Source organism: Scedosporium apiospermum (assembly GCF_000732125.1).
Source record: "Scedosporium apiospermum strain IHEM 14462 chromosome Unknown SEQ_SAPIO_0011, whole genome shotgun sequence".
Lineage (NCBI taxonomy): Eukaryota > Fungi > Ascomycota > Sordariomycetes > Microascales > Microascaceae > Scedosporium > Scedosporium apiospermum.
Window position 1 is genome coordinate 783,477 of NW_015971712.1, and position 21,253 is coordinate 804,729.

The following is a 21,253-nucleotide window of genomic DNA, read 5'->3' on the forward strand; positions in this document are numbered from 1 at the left end:
GGGGGGGGGAAGGAAAACGCGACGCTGCGAGTGAAAGGGTTCGGGTACCCTGAGTTGATGAACCGGTGGGTGCCCAGTGATTTTTGATGCTACAGTACTTCGTACTTCGGGATGACGGACAGAGATTACTTGGTGGTGATTTGCACCGGATTCGGTGCTGCGGGTCGTACTACCGCTTGTACGAGAGTACGAAAGTACGAAAGAATCAAATGTTTGGGAGGAGCGAGGGTTTGTGTTTTAGCGAAAGTACGGGGTTGTATGGGGACCACACTGGTGCTAGGGTAAGGGTCTACACTACTTCGTACACAGGTACGGGTGGCATCTTGATATCCGAAAGAGAAAAGGACGTCGCATCGTTCTCTGATGAGTAAATGTGTACGGGTACGAAAAGATTGATCGAATGGGCTTGGGCATTTCTTTTGGGACGAACCAAACAATCTTGGAGTTTCCCCAGCGGAAGCAATCTTAACACGCGCTCATTCCAGGCGAACCCGCACTGCAGGTTTCCGACGGCATCTGACCTGACCGGGAAAATTTTATCTTTGACGGGTTCAGTAGACCTCGTCCGCCCGCTGGTTAAGTGGCGCGTTATACCCGTGTATGGCCCAACTCCTCCTGCACCATGGAGACTTTCCTCGGTTCCCTCATGCCGAAGTGGTACGCTGAAGGAGGGAACTAACCCTACGGATCCTCCTTGAATAAGAACACATGCACTGTGCGTCTTCCTTCTTATTTCTCTTCTTGCCTGCAAGAGAGAAGGCATAGAGAGACAGCATGAGCTTCTCGAGATCAGAAGCTGCTTGTGCAGTGAGCAGACGGATGAATTGTCGTCCAAGCTTCGCTTACGCCATCCAACCCGAACCAGGAGCGGAGAGAAGCGAATTTCGCAAGTGCGTAGCAGTAGCAATTGGCAGGACGAAGTGTTACATTAGTGTCCTATGGATTTTCTTTTCTTAAAGAACCATTCCCTGGCGCATTCCCTTGTCTGCGGCTGGATGGGGAATGGCGTGAGCTAGGGTGCCCGTTGCTTTCCCTTTTGTGTTTGATGAGCTCGACGTTGCAGTTTGCACAGGATCTTGGGCTTGTTTCAACTTTCAACTCGAGAACGAGGAAGGCTGGGGTTTACTTGACATGGGTGCCCTTGTACCTTTGTAAGTGAGTGGTCGTTTCGGTGAAGCTGCTAGGAATTTCGGCACAACGACAAGAAATGAGAGCGTGAAAAAAAAATCTGGATATCTCAGGAAGGCCATCTCTGATTTTAGGAAGGGCCGGAAGGCTCCCCGTGTCTATCTGGAAATACCCTCGATAATTAGAGATACAAAAAAGGAATAATAAAAGAAGAAAGCAGATTGATCTGTCGTTGAGCGGATTCGACAGCAAGCACAGGGCTTCTTCTCCCCCAGAATTGGACTCGCAATTCTGCACCTCGACGGGGCGAAAAGCAAGACCCAATGTCCCACGTCTCGCTACGGCACACGTACAGTAACTCCATCGGAGGATATGAGAGACATTGCTTTGTCTAGTGGAGCCGTGCTCCTCCGTACAATTGTTGCTTTTCCTCAACGGGCCCGGGAGAAGCAATGCGTGCAGGCTCGCGATGCAGCGGCCCACTAAAAAAACGAGATTCGACGAGGGATTGGAGACGAAGCTGAGCGAGAAATGGTGCGAGCGCGCGGTGGTGGATCAATGATGCTCTCAAAATCCAACCCCCACTGAGATTCGGCTCTCTTTCTCTGACTGCGTGCGTCTTTGAGTGCCGGCTTCTGGACTCTTCGAAACTCTAGAGTCGCCTGCATCATGCAGGTTCTAAGATGGTAAGACGACGGACTATTGGGACTTTGCTTAGAGCGATCCTCGGTCTAGGTCAGGGCCGCCGCTGATATTCGAAGATACATTTTTTTTTTCTTTCTCTTTGTGTGCCGTGGAACACCTTGCATCCTGCAGATGCGAAGTCTACTGTAATCACGTCTGTGAGCGGCAAGTTTCCATGGAAAGGGGCCATGAGAACGGAGAATTGTTCCCCATGCCCGGCCGGGTTCGGCGGGAAAAGGAATGCAGATGAACGCTTCCCTCCAAGTTCCAGCCATAAGAAGCACTTGTTCTCTGTGGCCATCATCAATTGATCCGTCTCGCCCAGTACTACTTCGTACCAGTGCTCTCTGTACTCTGTACGAACTTTCCGACATCTCCACTCTGAAGTTGTCAAAGCCCGAATTTCAGGGTCCTGTCTACTGTACACTACTACACTACTGCTGCAGATATATAGAGACTAGTGTAATTCATCCGCGTGGTGTAGTGTAGACCTTAGCGTTGTACTAGACGAGCACCTCAATGACAATCGTAAAGAGAATTCCCACGGGTTGTCGGTGGTACTGCGTCTGGATCGGGATGTGATAGTGCTCTCCCAACGCAAGAACGATGTACGAGGTAGGGGGGAACCAAACCAATGCCTCGAGTGGCTGCAGTACTTGAATCTCTCTTTCGTAAGTACTTCGGACATCGCCAGCCATTATCGGGCGGCGAAGAATCCTGCAGCCAAAAAGCCAACGCGGAATCAACACGAGTGTGTGCTGATATGCGCACGGAATTGCATTTCCTCAACATTACTGGATGGCGCGGATACGGTCTTTCGATTCAGGTAAATGGGGCATTCTGCATCACTAGCAGCAAGTAGATTGGCATCCCACCAGCACATCGCGATAACCCGTTCGCTTCTTCGCAGGTACAATATGATAATAGACTCTGTCCTGTCCTTGAAGAACAATTGAATTGACCAAGATCTCTCTCCAATGGCCAATATAGGGAGGCTGGTGCCATTGATCAATCATAATGAGCGTTGCCATGAGCCCGTGCCCTTGCGCCAATCCCCCCTGCAATCATAGATGGCAAAGATTGTGAGGGGGTCTTGCAGCGGGCAGCCCCTGCACCTTGACGGCGGTGGTAGTGGGAGTACTTCGTACGAAGTACATAGTGGGCACTTTCAGGGTTCTTGTCGGAACATAGGTTTGACCAGACCCTATTGAGCAAACGCGTTCTGCGTGTGCTTGACAGTTGAAGAGGCCCTGGCCTATTCGTGGAGTTAGAGCGTATCCGTAATACTTCTTAGTCCTGGTTTGTCGTGCCATAGTGGAAAGCCAGGGAGCTCTAGCCAGGACGTAGAGAGATAATTACTACCTCATAATACCTGACCGGTCATATTAGGAGAGTCTCTTTTGTGCCTGTTAGCCTGGATATCAATCAATCCCACGTCGTGTTCGTTCTTGACGACAATCCTCGGGCAGTGCAGTCTCAAGTGGTGGTTGTGTTTCTTCTTCCCGCGCCACACCAAGTACCCTGCGGTCGGAGCGTTTAAGCTCTTCCCGGTTGGGCTTAAGACGGAAGGGAAAAAAAGCAAGAGAAGCACAGGCGAGAAGCAAGAACGTGATAGCGAGTCCCCCCCAACATGCAGATGGCGCAGACGGGTTGGATAGTCCATAATGTAGTGTGCGAGATACCAAGTGATACTTCTTGTCACGATGGGACTAAGGCCGAATGGGGCACCAAGACCGCTATCGTGGGGTATCTCTACCCTCACTCTCCCGAACCTCAAAGAAGTAATTACTCTAATTGGATGCAGCAGCCTCCAAACTGTACTGTACCTAGGCTGTTCGTACATCGTACTGCTTTGTACTAAGAGCCTTTGGGTAGGTCGACGCATCAAGGCAAGCGCCAATGGGAGGGGTCCTCTTCGTCCACACGAATGTGGGATCGTGTGCTGCGAGGTTCTCGATGAGCAAGGGACACTGAACCCTTGTTCTTGTTAGTGAGGTTCGACAAAATAAGATGGCCTGGCATCGAAACCCCTGAGCTTCTTCCAAAAAGACGCGATTGTGGTGCCGTTTGCCCATTTGCTTCTTTCCAAGTACCTTCCCCTCCTTTCGAATCCTCGACCGGGAAGAGAGGCCAAAGCCCAGAGCATCTTCACATCACGGCTTTTCCGCTCCTTTCGTTCATTCTCTCACATCCAACTTCACCCTTTCCTTTCAACCTCTTGTCGTTGCTTCAACAATTCCATTTTCCATCCTCTTCGCTTCTTCTTTTGTCTAACTCGATACATCTCTACGAACGCGCCCCTACTCGCTAATATCTCGTACCACCCATTCACGACTACTCTCCCTCACCCTGTACCTTCGTAATCCACTGAAGCAGCATCTACATCGACAAACAACATCCGGAGCAAACGGCATTATTCCCCACGACTTCGATTCTCAATTGTATTGTTATTCGCATCTCAGCATCCACCGAGCCATCGCTTCCTTCTCTCTCTCCCTCGCCAACGATCAAAGTGATAAAAACACCATCCAGGTTGAGGCTGTTGCTTCACTTTTCCCCGGAAACTAGAAAGGGATTTCCTCTGGCGCCGAAGGTCCCGAAGATTCCTCAGATCGATTCCGCGCAGCCGACTCGAATCCACCACTTACTTACATCCCATATCCACATGAGACCGAAACATTTCTCGGCACCATCGACCACTCTTTTTATCTCTTTAACGATTGACGAACTACAACTTTAATAATCAGCTTACAGCGCTGTGATTTCTTTTTGCAACACGAAACCCAAATTTTAGGAGCATGAGATTTTGTCTGGCCTTGCTTCGATGACAAGATCAGACGCGTGCTTGGGGAAAGTGGACGATTCGTGAATGGGGCCAAAAAGATATACACGCTGTTGTTTCCAAGCAAGACTTGACTGACATCAGGATCCTGAGAGACTGTCTTTTTCATCGCCCCCAGAAATAGGAGGAATCTGGACCGGAAAGGATCCTCATCGAATTTTCGATTTCGCCTATTCCAACAGAAAGTCACAACCACGGCATATAAAATTAAATCCAAAGGGGAACACCAAGAACGAAGGGGCCAAAGAAAAAAATTAAATAAAGGGTCTCGCTATCGAGCTCGCACGTACAAAGTGTTGAGTCCGAGAAGCTAGCTTGGTGAGAGGGGACGTGAGAGCGGGACGGTGCCGGCAGAGTCAAGACAGGGAATCCCGTTCCACTGATCATGATGTCTGTTGGTCCGGAGCCCGTTAGCTCTGGGATATTTCCCGTTCCGGGGCAAACGCACATTCCCCAAGTGGCCCGGCGATCATCGACGACTCTAGGGTCGAGAACGAGCTCATCGGCGACGGTCGCGCCGTCTCTGGCGACATCGTCGTCTTCTCTGTCGTCGGCCACCTCGTCCTCGTCGACGTGCTTACACACGGCGCACCGCCAGAGCCACAACCAGTCCAAGTTGCCCGCTTTCCGATTTAACGACCTCAATGCTGGACATGGAAAGTTGCCAGTCAGTGTGGGTCTTCCGCTGCCCTCGCTTCTGCAACAGCAGCACTTCCCCCCCTCCGCAGCGTCGCCCAATAATTCACCGAATCCACAGAATCCACAGGAGGCCCCGAATCCGACCAATCCCGTGACCGTGCCTGCGCTGGGACCACGCCAGGGCCCGGACACTGGAACAATACCAATACAGCCAGTACAATCAGTGGCTCAGAATTGTTATGCGGCCCCAAGTACAACTACAAATCAAAATAATACTAATCCAATGGGTACAAAGACAAGTACACAACAAGGTACAAAAGGTACACAGGGTACACAAATTCAGGGAGGAAAAGGACACAGCGGACAGGGACCAGCGCCCGACAATATCACCCCATCAGCGTCAGACCCGCTGCACATCCCCCAAAACATCCGCTCTCACACAGTCCCTCATCCCCCTTCCAGCACCAGTTCCGGGCGCCCAACATCGGGAAGCCAACTGGCTCAAAAATCCGTGCTGAAGCAGAAGAAACCAGAAATCCCTGCTGCTGCTGCTTCTGAATCGCTGATTAAATCGCCCCGGGCCAGGGCGTCGACCTTTCAGCAGTCGAGGTTCAGCGTTATAGCGTCATCATCGGTGTCTGCATCGACGGCCTCCCCGTCCGTTTCGAGAATACCCGGAACAGCAGGTGGAACAGCGAAAAGCACGTCCGCCGCTACGACTGCTTCTACTGCGAGACGACCCGCATCTTTTCCTGCATCGCCCTCTAAAAAACACGTGTGTGTGGACAACACCACACCAAACGTTTCCGCACTCAAGGAGTCAGCAGCACAACCAGAACTTCAACCAGAAGCGCCACTTGTACCCGCCCAGGTATCCCAGGTGTCAGCAGTACCCGCTCCTGCACCTGATCTGGCACCACCGCCCGGTCCTGGTCATACATCATCCTCCACCACCCCGACACCCACAACAACTGCAGCCACTCCGACGGCGACACCCAAATCTTCGAACCCAATTACCACGACTTCGACAAAACCACAACCGACACGACGGAAGCCCGCGTCGCTCGATTCCACCCCCATAATTTTAGTCGCGGACCTTTCCTCTCCGCCCCTAATCCCTCCTCAGCGCCGACACACCGATACCACTCAAGTCCTTCACACCTCGAAACCTCAGCGGACATCATCGTCGAACGACCCCGGGGCTCAAGGCCAGCGTGAACTCCTCCTCCCAAAGACCTTACAACAACAACAACACCACCACCATTCCACTCCGTCCGATGAGAAGCGCGTGTCTACTTACCTCACTCGCCGAAAACCCCCAGTTTCCTACAAAGCCCCGCTATCGATCTGCACGACGACGAAATCGCCCGCATCGGCCCCATCCTCAGCCACCACACCGGTCCGCGTCCCCCCTATTCGAGGATTCCGATCGTCCGGCTCCCGGCGCAGCCTCATTCTCGACATGGGGTCAAGACCTACGAGGCCCTACGACAACAGCAGCGGCGACGAATCGCAGAGTTATGACTCTCGCGAACATACCCTCCGCGCCCTAGAGGGTCGCAATGACTTGGCTCAGATCACCCCTCCACACTCGATGGATCATGATGGCGCGGAGCAGGAGGATACGACGGACATGTTTTTGAATATTGCGCGGGAGGAGTCCGTTCGGCCTAGTATCGAGGATGGCCATGAGGACCAAAGCGCTTTGGTAAGTCTGTTTGGTCTCAGTTTTTGTCCGAAGTTTGAGTTTTTTTTTCCTATTTGTTTTCTTCTTTATTTTCGCTCGGAGGACCTACTGTCCAGATTATTTTTTATGCCTCAAACTAGTATCCCAGATGAGAGGCAATTGCAGTGGCCTGGACTATGGACACGCCCAGCGCATTTTGGTTTTCAGAATTATTTTTGCATGCGTCAATTTCGACCTGATGTGGTTGTTGGGCATATATGACACTTCATATCAGGTTCACTCCCCTTGCATCACATTCCAACACCTCCAAAAGTCACACGGCATGCATAATATAATTTTTCTACCTAGGGTTATACTAACCGCACACTTAGTCTCGAGTCCGACGGACCACACAACGAAGGCCACTCTCAGCGGCTATCCCTTCACACCAACCCATCTCACCCCCCAGGATAAGTCGACGTCTCTCTGACCAACGTGAAACTTCGAGGTCCAATCTGGAAAACGGCTCGTCGACCGATCAAACGAGTCGGAACCTTCCCTACAGGAATCTCGGACGAGAAAAGGCGATATCTGTTCATCCTGGCGAAGACCTAGGTCGCAGGGTAATCTCAGCCAGGCCAAGCCCGACGACACCAAGAACCCTCGCATTCCAGGACGTTGGGGATAGCAGTGCGTATGGCAGGCGTCGGACGTCGATCTCGGACGCCATCACCCCTCGAACAACACCTTACAAGCAATCTAATCTTTCTTACGGGCAATATCGCTCCTCCCCTGTTACGTACTCGCCGGCTGGATACAACTCTTCATCTCTGGCACCTCGCTCAGACCACACGTTACGAGCTGAGCCGCAGCAGCAACAACAACAGGGAATGGAGTACGGTCAGGGGGTAGAGGGGACGGAGTCCACGGCGTCTACGACCGGGCCATCAACAGTCTGGGATGAACTTGATGACTTGAAGTCGCGCATTAGCCGTTTGGAGCTGACAGGAAAACTGCCACCGACGTCTGGAGCGGCAATGTCTCGAGTGTCAGACGATCGACCGTACACGGCGAATACGACAGTTACCAACGTTTCCGGGTCTCCAAAACGCATCACACCAGGGGCTGCTTCTGTCGTCGGCGGACAAGGCGACGCTAGCAGCACCGTATCAGCGACTCAGAAGGAGTCTCATCCAACCCTGCACGGGGCGCTCGCGAAATCGAAGACGCTGCTCAGTGGGGAGGTGTACAAGGCTCTCGAATCGGCTACGACGGACGCACTGGCTTTGTTGGCCATGATGGGAACCGCGGGCCAGCCCGGCCCGATCTCTAGCGGCGCGAGTACGATCGGAGGGGCTGGAGGTGTAACTGATCGCCAGCTCCGGCGGAAAGCAGACAGCATCTGTCGCAGTCTCACGGAGCTGTGCCTGGCTTTGAATGAAGAGAATTCGCGGCCTAGGACCTCACACGGCCTGAACGCAGCGCAGACCGAGAGCCCGGCCACACCGACGGTTAACGGTTTCGGGGCCTTGAACACGCAGCGGCGGCCAAGCGGCGTTGGTGAGCAAACGATGGCTAGGCTCAACACTAGTCCTCGGGCTATGTCACGACTCGAAGAGCGCCGAAGTAATCTTTTGAACGGCACCGCTCTTCCTAGCCCTCGCCTTCTTTCGTCAACCCTCGCCACTCCTACTGAAGTTGGGCAAGGGAGGCGATCGTCTCTCTTGTTCTCCCGGCGTCGTGCGACGACCGAAGAACCCGACGAGGGACGCCAAACGTCCCTTTTGCGAACACGCCGAGCTGGAACCGAAGAGCCCGAAGAAACGAGGAAACCGTCGCTTCTGCTTCGACCCAGGAGGGGGACCATTGGAGAGGGTGACGACGACGACTCCCGCATCCGCGCACCATCAAGGGCAACGACAGAGGTTACCCCTTCACCTCGGATGGTATCGAGAGACTACTCGGCACCGGGCGCCGAACCCAATTCGATGACGTCTTCCGCGCTTCCCCGGCGACGCCTCGGACCCTCGACTCTTAACTCACGATTAGCAGTCCCCTCGTCTCCCGCCACCGGCACGGTACGCTGGGTTGGGGATGTGAACGGAAGCAGCCTCGCCGACAAACTCGTCGAGGAGCGGGGCCCCGGCCCACGGCCGTTTTCGTTGGGGCAGACGGCGATGCTTAATCGAACGACGAGTATCAGCCGGAGGAACCGCGATAGCATGATTATGAATGGACCTGGAACACCTCAAACCGGGTCGTATAGATGACAATAACGATGACTGAAGGACAAAAAAGCCCGTCGTCTTATACCACGTTACGATTATGCCAACCAACCATACACACCCAAGCCTTACGCACTATGTATTATTATGCCTCTTTTCTACTGGAACGTTTTCTATTCTTGTCTGGGTTTATCCGGTTGTGTTTTTTTTTCCTTCTATGTTTGTTGTTGTTTTTATTTTGTTTGACTATGCATGCATGCCCTTTATGGGCTTTTTATGTCCTTGGATTTTGACATTGGGAAAATACACATGTGCAGCGACGTCACCTTGGGCCTACGCAAACCTGACATCTTTTCTTTTCGTCTTTCGATTCTTTTTTTCCTTTTTTTTTTTTTATATATATATAATGACGGCATTGATGATCTTTTGACGAAAGATTGCACTCGACTGTCGGAGTTTTTTGTTTTCATCCGCTTTTGTTTTCTTTTCTTTGTTCTATTTTGGGCCGCATTTTCTTTTCCATTTTCTTTTTCCTTTTTGATCCGACTCCTGGTCTCGGACTCCCTTCTAACTTTCATTCTTACCGTTGGGGCCTGTTGTCTCCCTGATTTTATTTTGTATATCTGTTCTGTTCTATTGCATCGTGCTGGCTGGGTACTGAAAACGCCTGCCTGATGATGGGCTGGCTCTCTCGGGTGTTGACTTAAGCTGAGGGCTGAGGCGAAAGAAGCTGCGGGGAGCGGGTATTTTACAAGCAAGTTGGGCGTGTTTATGGAGAATGGGAAAAAGAGGCAGAAAGTACTCGGTTTGATGCGGAGGATAGGCACAAGCAGAGCACTGGAGACAACGAACTTTGTGAACTGCAGCACGGCATCGTGCAGGGTCCGACTGGGGGATGGATGGGAAAGAGTGGGAGCTGAGAATGTATGATATTAATGTTCTAGGTATATATAGATTAAATGTTGTTCATGAGCATTTTGTCTTGCGCCTCGGGGGGTCAACCCGTGTGCCCCCTGCAGTTAGTAGGTCTGATATGAATAAAGGGAGAAGGACTGAAATGCTCCGCTCATTGCCTCGGGCAGAAGATGGATCCGGAAACGGCGTCTAGATCCCCCGACTGAGGTTGGTACCACCGAGTTTTCGAGTTGAACGGTTCGTCCGGAGTGAGTAACCAGCTTGAACTTGGTTGTCGAGAAATGACATCAAGTTTTATTATGTCTGGCACTTCTGTAGAGCTTGGGAACTAGATGTCGGTCAAATCGGCGTGTGGCGATGATAGATATCTACCCTTTTTTTTTTCTGCCCATCTTTCATTCTTCTTCGAGTCTGGACCTCTTCTTTTTCTCTTGATTCTTATGCTATATGCAGAGCTTTAGTTTTTTTATGGTTCTCTCTCTCCCAAACGCCCATGAAAGCCAAACTATCGAGCAAGATCTACAACTCCCTCCCATTCTCAACATAAATATACAGGAGTTGCCCTCCTTCTCCCCAAAAGTCCAACCAAGCAAAGAAAAGAAAAAAAAGACGCAATAAAGACACCAAAACGTAAAACCTTAAGCCTTCTTGGCCCTCTTGGCCGCCTCCTTAGCCATCTTCTCCCTCCTCGCAATCGACGCCTCGGCGCCAATGCCGCCAAAAACGAGCCCGACACCAAGCCACTGCATGTTCGTAAGGCGGTGTCCGAAGGCGATGACGGAGAGGATCATGGTGAACATTTTGCGGGTGACTGTTACTGTGACGAGGAGGACGGAGGAGAAGGTGGCGAGGGTGTAAACTGTTTGTCTGGTGTTAGTATGTCTCTCCGTAGCAAGGAGAAGGGAAAAGAGAGCCAGATAGAGGTATCAAAAACTCACAGATGAAGACCTGTCCGATAGCACCGCAAGCCGCAAACCCCAAAACATCCCTCCAGACGGCGGGATACCTCGCCATAAACCCCAGCGCAGCCCTCAACTCCCCGCCACCCCCGGCAACATCCATCCCCAAATACTCCCCCAACCCCGTCCTTACCAACCACGGGCTCAGCAGCAAATACCCTCCCGTAACGAGCGTACTCATAACATTATTCGCCACCATCATCTGCGGTCCCGTATAAGGCTGAAACGTCGAAAAAATGTGATCCTGCGTACTATTCGTCAACCCATCAAACAACAAATTAATCCCCAGCAGCAAAAGGCCCCAGACGACGTTCCGATCCTCGTCGACGTAGCTCGCGTGGCGGTTCTTCTTCTTTCCCGAATGGAGCGTGAAGACGGCGACGCCCGCCGTCACGGCCGCCACGACGAGGTATTTGTAGAGGGGGTAGCGGCGGCGGAAGACGGTGATGTGGAGGAACATGACGGGGAGGAGTTTGCAGCTTTTGGCGAGGAGGAAGGTGATGTAGTCGATGTGGGAGAGGGAGGCGTAGCCGAAGGGCGAGGCGAGGGAGCTTGTTATGGCTACGAGGGCGAGGGGCCCGAGGATGCGCAGGTTGGGGATCGGTGGGGGGATTGAGGCGCCTTTTGCGGTGCTGGCGATGAGGTAGATGAGGCCTGTCGTTGCGGCGAAGGCGGACTGGATCGTGTTGAGGAATACGGGGAATTGGAAGACTTCGGGTTTATCGGCTGGGCCGTAAGGAGTCGTCGTGAGCTTCTCTTGGAGGTACGCCCACGTCAAGCTATGAGAGATCGAGTTAGAAGCCAAAACTATTGAATTGAGATAGATCCTAATTCGCCAAGGGCAGAATTCTAACTCACAAGCTGGCATAGATGCCCCCGACGGCAATGGCAAGCTCCAATGCGCCCGCCTCGCGCTTCTCGACCCTCGCCTCCTTCGCCTTCGCTTCTGGCACAACGGCGGCGCCATTTGCGCTCCTCTTTCGAGGCGTAGCGCCTTCGCGTCGGGAAAAGTACTCGTCGGAAACTTCTCGCCGTAATGGCGTCGCCTGCTTAGTGCGTGCCATTTCCGGCTGTTCTTTGGTTGAACGAAGAAAAAGACGACAAAAGAGGGAATAAAAAAAAAGAAACGGAGGTACGTGGGTTTGTGATCAAGCTAGGTGATTTTAATTATGGGATCGCCTGCAATGTAGCAAAAGCAGCTGTGCCGAATGGAACTGGAACAACCCCTGGAATTAAAAAGAAAGAAAAAAAAGAGAGGCAAAATTGGGAAATAGCGACCAAAAGAGGGGAATTGAACTCAAAATTGAACGAGTTGCAACGTCAGAGAGATGAAGAAGACAGAAACGAAAAGAGGAACGCTGAGGTTGTTGAGCTTTCTAAAAAGTTGATGACAGATGGCTTCTCCTGTGAAGCGGAAATCGAAGCGCCACGCTCTAAGTTCGAAGTAGTGTACGAAGTATTAGTGTCAATTAACCTCGTCACTGCCACTCAATCCAAGCTTCCCCCGTGCCCGTGCCCGTGCCTGTCATTGTCGGCTAGCGCTTCAGTGGGGGCGGGGTCGCAAGGGTCCCCCCAGTCCAGACACGGAAAAGCTCAGCCATTGCTCCTTGGCACTCCAAGTCGCGACCATCCACGTCCACCAACGCCACCAGCACCACCTACGAAAGACAATTTTACGCTCTACACAGGTAGACTTCACGCAAATTCAGAAGAGGAGAAGCACACACACACACACACATACACATACTCAAAAGTCCATCGCTTTGCGTCAATTCAATATAAATATATTGAGTCTCGGCTTCCGTTTCTTGTCAACTTCAATTAGCCCTTCATTCTAAGGCTACCCTGCCATCTGCCAGGAGCTGCAAACTACAAAAGCCCTTTCCGGGTCCAAAAGATAGGTGAGAAAGACAGCGCGGATAACAGGTTGTGAGGGACAGGAGTTGCGGTTCAAAGGTGGAAATGAGAACCGCAAAAACACAGGCGGATTTTGTGGAAAGGATATTTATTCATCTTCTGATTATTTGTTTTTTTTTCTCTGTTGAGGGAGGGAAAGGGTTCTCAGGAGTTGGTATTCTGATTTCCACGCGGGCGGATCGTCATCGCCGGGCGGTAAGAGGAAGAGGACGGCGTGGGGTATCGAGAAGTGAGAGGGTGTGTGCGTGAGAGAGAGAGAGAGCAACGACGAGGGTCGAAAGTGAAAGGAGGGACAGAGTTCGTCATGAATTCGCTGTTGTGAGGTTCGGTAGAGAAGAGCAGAACGCTTCGCTATTCGTCTCGGTCGGAAGAGAAAGTGAAGGAGAGGAGCGGTCAATCGGGGCCAAAAACAGGAAAAAGTTAGGAAAAGAAAACACGCAGTCGCAAATTGTCGCAGTACCAGGTGAAATATATCATTTGCGCATTCTGGATATTCGTGAGGCTCGGGCCAAAAAGGAGATGGGCTCCTGCCTGGTGCTGCTTTCCCAGGTGTCATCATGCTACCCCTGATTTCGACAGCTTCCGTAGACTAGCGTAACCAACTCTTAACTATGGCTGTATTACCTCGACCGACGTGAGCTTTTCAACTTTTCACTGGCAAGGGAAGATCCCCAGGCAGAGAGAAGGCTCGGCCAAAGCAAAACATTCGGTGCTAGCGATCGCACTAGGCACAACAAGAAGACGAAACCGAGTTAAGGAGTCGAAGCGTGGATCGGATAACAAGAGGCGGCGTAGAGATAATTGGGGGGATGGGGATAAGAGGGGAGGGGGGAACGGCATTGAGATAATTTTGTGAGTGAGAGTGGACCGTGAGAAATAAAAGTTAAGAAAAAACAGAAGGAAACCCAAGGGGGAGCACAAGGAAATAAGAAGAATCGAATAAAAAGAAAAAGCGTGTCATCGCGTCATTGGTATCCCGCTTCCCAATCTCCTTGATATCGGATATGAAAGCCTTGCGGCAAGTCAGATCTGGGAAGGCCCTTAAAACGGAGTCTTGGCAAACCCGACCCTAAAATTCAAACCCCCTCGAACAAGCAAGACTAATAAAAGGAATACAAGTTAAACGAAGCTTCCGTACGAGAGAGTAACCTCGACACCTTTGCGGGAAATCGCAGGTTGGCCGTAGGTTCCGAGTCGGGACCTTGTGGTTTACTCAGTCGGCTGGGGCTGGCTTCGTCGCATCTTCTCGGCCTCGAGGTTCTCGTACAGCAGGAAGAGAGCAGACTCGTTGGCCTTGGCAGTTCCCATAATCGTGAACATGCGCTCGCCAGTCTCGTCATGAGGAGCCTATGATGTTTCGTCACCAGTTAGTAAACAGAGCGAACAAAGAGAAGGGGTGGGAAAAAAAGAATGAGCATGGAAAAAGCGACGTACCTTGGCAATCGAAATACGCGCACCGGAAGCCTTGCGGATCTCGCTAATCTTGCTTCCAGCACGACCAATAATGCAGCCAACCATATCGGCGGGGATGCTAATGTTCTGGGTCTGGATCTCCTCTCCGTTCTCGTCGTGAGTGGGGGGACCACGGTTGGCTGCATCAGAATCAGAACGGCGATTATACGAACGCGGGCCACCGTTGCTGAAATCGGTGCCATTACCTGTTCGCGTCACCCTGGAGGAGCCGCCGTAGTCGTTCCTGCCACCACCAACACCACCGCTTCCGTAGCTGGAGCCGCCGAAGCCGCTGGTGGTGCCTCCGGACTGGGTGCGAACGGCAGGGTTGTAGAGTACGGTGCCGGTGCCGCGCTGCCAATCATCAACAAGGCACTTGCAAATCTCCCAAACAGCCTGCTTGATACCATCCGGGGTTCCCTGGACCTCGACAATTCGTTCCGTAGACTGAGGAAGCATCTCTTTCTGGGCAACCATGCGGACGCCCGAGACGTCCTGAATATGCTTGATCTTGAGGCCCTGTCGGCCAATGATGGTACCCATCTGGTTGTGCGAGATGAGAAGCTTGATGGCTGTTTGAAACTGTTAGCGTGCGCTACGAGGAAGAAGATAGATGTGCTACGACGGCTGGGAGGACAACATACGGTGAGTGCCGTTGTTCTGAATAACTCCGCCCATACCGACGGAGGGAGCGCCCTCGACGAGGGCTCGAGCGACGATGGCGTAGGCGCGCGCAATCGCATCGCATCCGCCGGTGATGGTGAGAACTCGGTCGTGAACGCCCTGAACGACCTTACTGACGCCGGCCTTGACACCGGTCTCGTCACGGAGATCGGCAACGTTCTTTCCGCCCTTGCCGATGATGACGCCGGCCTCCTTGGAGGAGACGATAGCTCGCAGGGTCAACTGAGCTTGAGCATACTCCTCGTCGGTCTTGGGAGCGGGCTCGCCATCGGGGCCGAGAAGAGGCTCGTCATGCATCTTGGTGTCAAGGTCCATCTCGAGACCGTTGGGGGGAATGGAATCCGAAGCAGAGGCCATTTTCGGAGTTGTAGACTGGAAAGTTACGAGTCGAAAAGTGAGGGGTGAGGGTATATGGTGACGTGGGGAGATGTTCCGAGAGATCGGTCGTTAAAAGTATCGAGGATGAGGCGGGGAGGGGAAGGGGAGGGAAATAGGTCGGCCGAAAGGTATCGAGAGAGTAGGGTCGAGGGGGGAATGGGAGTCGGTGAGGGAGGGTATCAAAGAGTTCCTAACTGAAGGTGGCGATACGCCGTCAGCCTATCTTGATAAATCCAGAAGAAATCACAATTTTCGGCTCGGAGTTTGGGAAGCGTTCAAGTCGAGGCATTCCCAATCCCCAGCTAACATCCACACTTGGGATGCCAACCAGGTAGGGAAAGTGCGCGGCGATCCAAGGTCCGGAAGGTGCGACGAGCCACGGGGCAATTATTGGCAGGCGCAAACGGCGCCCGCCAAAAAACGAGTATGAGGTCCCACAACTCTTCGGAAAAGGGAAAAACAAATGTCGAGCTCAATGACGCAAGACTCGCAGGAAGGACGAGAGGGCTAGATTGACATACCTTTGGGGGGGAGAAGGAATTGATGAGCTCTTGATGTAGTTCAAGAGCTTTTGCGGAATCGAGATCGAAGGTGGGGTGAAGGAGTAATTCTTCTTCCTCTATTTTTTTGAATCACAAATATTGTTAGAATGTTGGATTTTCCCTAATTTTCCCTTGGCTCGCCTTTCCGGATTCGTCCAAGGTGTGGAAAGGGTCGGTGGGTGTGGGACAAGGGAATGAAAAAAATGGCGGGGTCGAAGGTGGGCCAAACGTGGAGAGTCGACGCGGGACTGGGCTTGGGAGGGAGTAGAGAGCACGGTAACTTACCAGGAAAATCAGCGGCTGCTGCTTGGGAAGAACGAACTATGATGGAGGCGCGGGTAAGACGCGGTAGACGTTTCAATCGAGAATGGGATCGAAACGAAGCCGAGAATTGATTGAGCTCGAAAAGGCGCGCTCAAGAATGTTAGAGAATCGGAATGGGATCCCGATGGTTTGATGAGGTGGTGATTGAAAGAGATGGAATTCCTCTGGAGGACTTGGCAGATATGGCCAGAGGGGGGAGGGAGGGAGGGTGTGGGAGTTGAAGAGTGGAAGTGGGAGAAGAGGAGAAAGCAAGAAGAAGAAGAGATCAATGAGATGGGATGGTAGCAAAGAGATGAACGAGGCGGAGGAGGAGGGTAGATGGATTGTATGGTGCGAGAAGCAAAGGTGAGGTGAAGGTGGTGATGAGAAGCTCGCAGGAAGCAAAAGAGCTGAGCAAAGGTTAAGTTCGAGCAAAAGAGGTGTGTGCGGGTTATGTCTGGAGAAGATGTTAGAGGTGAGTTGTCGGAGGGAGATAAAAACGAAGCGGGAGAGGGAGAAGAAGGGGAAAGAGATAGAAAGGTTTTAGGGGAGAGGTGAGGGAAGAGCCGGTGAGGGAAGGTACGATGAGGAGATCAGAATATCATCGAGATACTTCCTTCCATGATAGTTATGGGAGATGAGGAGATGGAAGTAGCAATTTTGAAAGAGGTGAAAGCAGGAAAGAGATTTAAGAATGAGAAGGCAGTTGAGGTTTTGGGGAGGGGCAAAGTATACCTTAGTGGGGAACTTGGGAGGGATCAATGATCACAGTACAATTGTTCAATGGTCAATGTTCTTGGTGCTCTTGGACTCTTGGTGGTCTTGGTACCAGTTGAGCAAACCAAAAGCCCAGCAGAACTTCCCAAGGACCTCGCTGGGCCCCAAATATAGGGTCCACAAGCAAGTATTGTTTAGTACAATTGTGGTTTGCCCCGGACGAGGTACATTGATTAATACGGCAATTGATCTATTCAATTCAATCATCAATCATCGATCAAATCTGTTCCCAGAGATGCCCAACGCAAGCAGTGCAAATGTAGCGCAATGCAGCAATTTGGGGAATTGATGAGGGGAAGCATCGAGCATTGAGCATTGAAGCAACCCTCAGCAGAAATGTGGGCTAGGACAGACCGGCTCAAGGTATTGGAACCCTGGGGCAAACATGTGGTACCCAAGTACACTCACGGCACCAGAGCAGGCAGGTGTGCTTGGGAGCTCCTCTTGTCGCAGTCAGAGGAGTGCACGAAGTACACTAACACTTTGAGTGTACTTGCAAGTAAACTAGGCAGGTTCCCACAACTGCAGCAAGCAACAAGTGGGTGCCACCTCCGTATTTGCCACTGATTGATTGGCACCTGCAGGCACCTCAAGTACCGGGTACAGGTCCTACCGGAACCTCAATCCATTCGGCACCCACAGATTCATCACCATGCAGAGAACCACTTCCAAAAGGCAGCTAGTGTCTAGATTGCTCCGCCGTTAAGCATTTTCTTTGGCTAGTGCCTCTGCATCAAAGAGCCATCCTCGACACCCACCATCAATCAATTGATGTCCTGGGTCTAGGCCCAATTTAAGCAACCTGTCACAGCTCGAGGGCGCGTGTCTCTTTGGTGAAGGAGATACGTCCCCGAATAAACCACACTAGAAACTTCAAATTGGGGGAGTTTGGCGTCTACGAAGTAGGGAATTTGATGGATCCGGAAAGGGATTGGTCCCTCCCACTTGACTACAATTCCTTTGTCCATCTCAGTGAACGCATTCTCAGGCCAAAAAAAAAGGACCCGTTTTGCACCTGGCATCAGGAACTTGACCTTTGAAATACAAAAATAAATAAGATCAAATAAAGAACAAAAACAAAGTGGCGAAAGCGGCGGGGGGTGGAAATGTTTTGAGTGGAGTGGATTGAATGAACTGATGCATACATCTAGGTCGTAGAGAGGTCAATCTGCAACTCGTATCACGGTGTAGAGAAGAGAGACACGATCCGGAAGCCGCAGAGTCTGGGGGAACATCGAAGTAAAAGCACTTGGTAATTGGCACATTACACAGAGACTAGAATCTATAGCACACATATGTCCTATCAAAACATCCTCTAAAGTGGGCAACAACCTAAGACCATGACTCAAGCCTACCGCTGCCGCAGAGCCTTCTCGTGCCTCTTCCAGAAGTTCCTGCACGCCCGATGTCCCCAATGCTCGACCCACCACTCCCCAAAGCTATCCTCGACCTCCAAGTCCACTTTAGCAACTCGCTCGTCTCTCTTTAGCCCACACACGACGCACTGCCTCGGCGCTGTCGGCACAAACTTGGCCGTAGAGACATGCATCGACTCGCTAAGCTCGGGGACCTTCAGCTGCTGCCCAGTCCCCACCGACTCGCTGGCGTTCGCAGCTGCTACGGCTGATCGTACGCGCCCCACCTGGACCTTCCATGCCGTCACCACGTCAGCGGCCTCGCGATCCTCGCGTGCCGTCTCGGCCTTGTCGACACCGGCTAGCTTCATGCCCTTTGCGCCGGCGGAAGAGATGGCCATGCTCTGCGAGAGGAACTTGTCGCGGTTCCATCGGAGCTTGCGGCCGGCGAGTATACGGGCCGCCACGGTTGCAATGAGAAGATAGCCTTTGAGGAACGAGATGGTTTCCGGGTCGGACATGATCTTCTTCTTTGCCGCGGCTGACTGGCCGGCTGTAGGTTGAAACAACGAGGTGTTGGCGAGGTTGAAGAGTCCTGGAAGTATGGTCATCAGTATCGAGGGAGGAGGGATGTTGGTGGGTGGTGGTTCCTTGTCGTCGTAATCGTCGTCGCCAAGCACGGCCAGATCGCCACTGGCAGAAGCCGTCTTCTTGGTGTCCCCGACGGCATCGACGGCATCCCAGTCCCAGTTATCAGGCTCCGGCTGCCTTTTAGTACTTTTGCTGGTAGTTGTTGTTGTTTTGGCATGCTTCTCCTCTGGGAAATCCTCCCAAGGAGCCCACTCGTCCTTTTGACTCACGGGTAAGGCACCCTCATCTAGATCAGGCCAGGCGGTGACGGGGGATGGCGAGTTAATGTCATCAGCCTTCCTAAGGTCCTCTTTTCGAGGAGCAGCGACGGCCAGTCCCTTGTAAGGATTGCGATCCTGGAATGACGGCGACTTCAAGGGTGGAGGGTAAGGCGAAGGAGCATTCTTAGTCTTGATGTTGTCTAGTATGAGCCCTGGCTTCTTAGCAGTCTTCTCCAGAGCTGGTTCCGGCGAAAGGAAATCAAGGTCAGATAGAAGATCCGCGGACGGGCGCGGTTTCGTAAGCTGCGCAGGCTGCGACGGCGCAACGGGGCCAGAAGGCACCCTGAACTGGGCGTTCGAGGCCTCTCCCGTCTCAAAATCGCCGAATTCATCATCCTCGTCGGATTGGTAGTGATCCTCAACATCTTCAACATCAAAGAGGATATTCGGGTCCTTCTTTTTCGGGGGTTCGACAGGCTTAGACCAAGAAGGTTGATACGCCGCCGTGTCTCTAGAAATGCCCAGATCCACGAGGTTATTGGTCATCAAATCGATCGTAGATGCCCGCACAACTCTCGTTCGGGTTGGGGCAACCTGCTCCTGCTGCTGCTGAGGGAGACTTGGCGTCTGGAAAGCTGGCGGGGCAGGAGCCGAGCTGACCCCGGAAAAGAAGTCGCCAAAGGGATCAGAAGTGACTTGGTTCGAGCTAGGTAGGAGGGAAGGTGCAACGGGTGGTTGTGAGGGCGTTAATGACTGGGGCGCAGGTACTTGAGGGGCAGCTGTTTCTGCGGTCTCGAAGCCGCCCCAGTCATCGTCATCATCAAGAGCTGTGGCAGGAGCGGGTGCAGTCTGTTGGTGCGAGGCAGGAGGCGCCGAGGTGAATGGGATAGGTTGTTGCCCCGCAGCCTGGAACCCGTGGTTGGGGTTGGGAACGGCTACATCGGGGGCTCTGTAAAAATCATCAAGGTCTAAGAGGAGGTTGCTAGAGCGAGACATGTGGCGATGCGATCCTGCTTGGATGGAGCAGCAGAAACCGTGCTCTCCGTCACGCGATGCGAGACGCAAAACCACTGGAAATATTGGGTCTTTCGTAAATCAGAACTGAGGTCTACCGAAATGCATTACTCCTCGGAGTTTTGTCGTGGTCACAACTTGTCCGATAGCACTTGCGGGATATCGTGCATCGAGAGAGTCTGGTGAGCAAGGGTGGTGGGTAAAGAGCAGGAACAAGTCAGACATGCTTGTTATAAGGCTGGACTGTGGTCAAAGTCTCCGAGAACCGAGTAAAATGCACACTAGCCAGGCTTGGACATCGTAGTGGCTCCCTCCAGGATTTAGGGTCTCCGTCATTCCCAATTCAGAACTTCAGAACTTCATAAGTTCAGCCTCAGCCAAAGCGGAAGATGGATCGATCGGGATTAAATGGTGCCTGGGAAAGGGGAGAAGGGAGACCAGAAGGGGCTTCATTGTTTGCATCCACTCGTCAATTAACCATTTGCTCTGAAGGTACGAAGTACACAGGTATCAATCGATGATAGCACGATGATGGAACCATCAGTTGTACATTTGACTGTTCATCGATGTATCGATTTGAGGAGCTGCTGGTCCTCGTGCAGGAGCGACCTGCCAGGGTACATCTGTTGTCGTCCCAAGTTATCAGTTGATACCAGAGGTAGAGTCGAGAGCATCGATTGACTGCCTGGAAGTCAGCAAGACCAGGGGATAGATTGATGGAGGAACCACTAAACTTGAAGTGGGTGATGGTCCTAAAGTTAGTGGCCTCAGCGCTGGCCTGGCTGGCGATTTCTTCCCAACCCCCTCCGCCCCAGCCTTTCGTCGCCACTGGCGCCAGTAACCGACTTGGATTGAACTTTGACCTTCCGGTTGTAGATTCCGACCCCGGCAAGGTCACCGACTCTTTTCAAGAATCTAAAAT

The 21,253-nt window shown here is 52.3% G+C and overlaps 3 protein-coding genes and 1 pseudogene across 3 annotated transcripts; 1 reads left to right on the forward strand and 3 right to left on the reverse strand.

The window, feature by feature from the left end:
* Positions 1-5,042: 5,042 nt before the first annotated feature.
* On the forward strand, positions 5,043-9,229 carry SAPIO_CDS0201 (uncharacterized protein; the record flags this gene model as incomplete). The annotated part of the gene is made up of 3 exons (XM_016783038.1): positions 5,043-5,507; positions 5,622-7,001; positions 7,634-9,229. 3 exons carry the CDS (start codon positions 5,043-5,045, stop codon positions 9,227-9,229), a joined length of 3,441 nt encoding a protein of 1,146 aa, XP_016646671.1.
* A 1,508-nt stretch (positions 9,230-10,737) lies between these two features.
* Positions 10,738-12,122, reverse strand: SAPIO_CDS0202 (UDP-galactose transporter-like protein 1; the record flags this gene model as incomplete). The annotated part of the gene is made up of 3 exons (XM_016783039.1): positions 10,738-10,958; positions 11,038-11,837; positions 11,917-12,122. 3 exons carry the CDS (start codon positions 12,120-12,122, stop codon positions 10,738-10,740), a joined length of 1,227 nt encoding a protein of 408 aa, XP_016646672.1.
* Positions 12,123-14,184: 2,062 nt separating this feature from the next.
* On the reverse strand, positions 14,185-15,468 carry SAPIO_CDS0203 (Uncharacterized protein; the record flags this gene model as incomplete). Its single annotated transcript, XM_016783040.1, has 3 exons — positions 14,185-14,322; positions 14,410-14,999; positions 15,072-15,468. 3 exons carry the CDS (start codon positions 15,466-15,468, stop codon positions 14,185-14,187), a joined length of 1,125 nt encoding a protein of 374 aa, XP_016646673.1.
* A 2,994-nt stretch (positions 15,469-18,462) lies between these two features.
* SAPIO_CDS0204 lies at positions 18,463-20,313 on the reverse strand (annotated as a pseudogene; the record flags this gene model as incomplete).
* Positions 20,314-21,253: the final 940 nt, after the last annotated feature.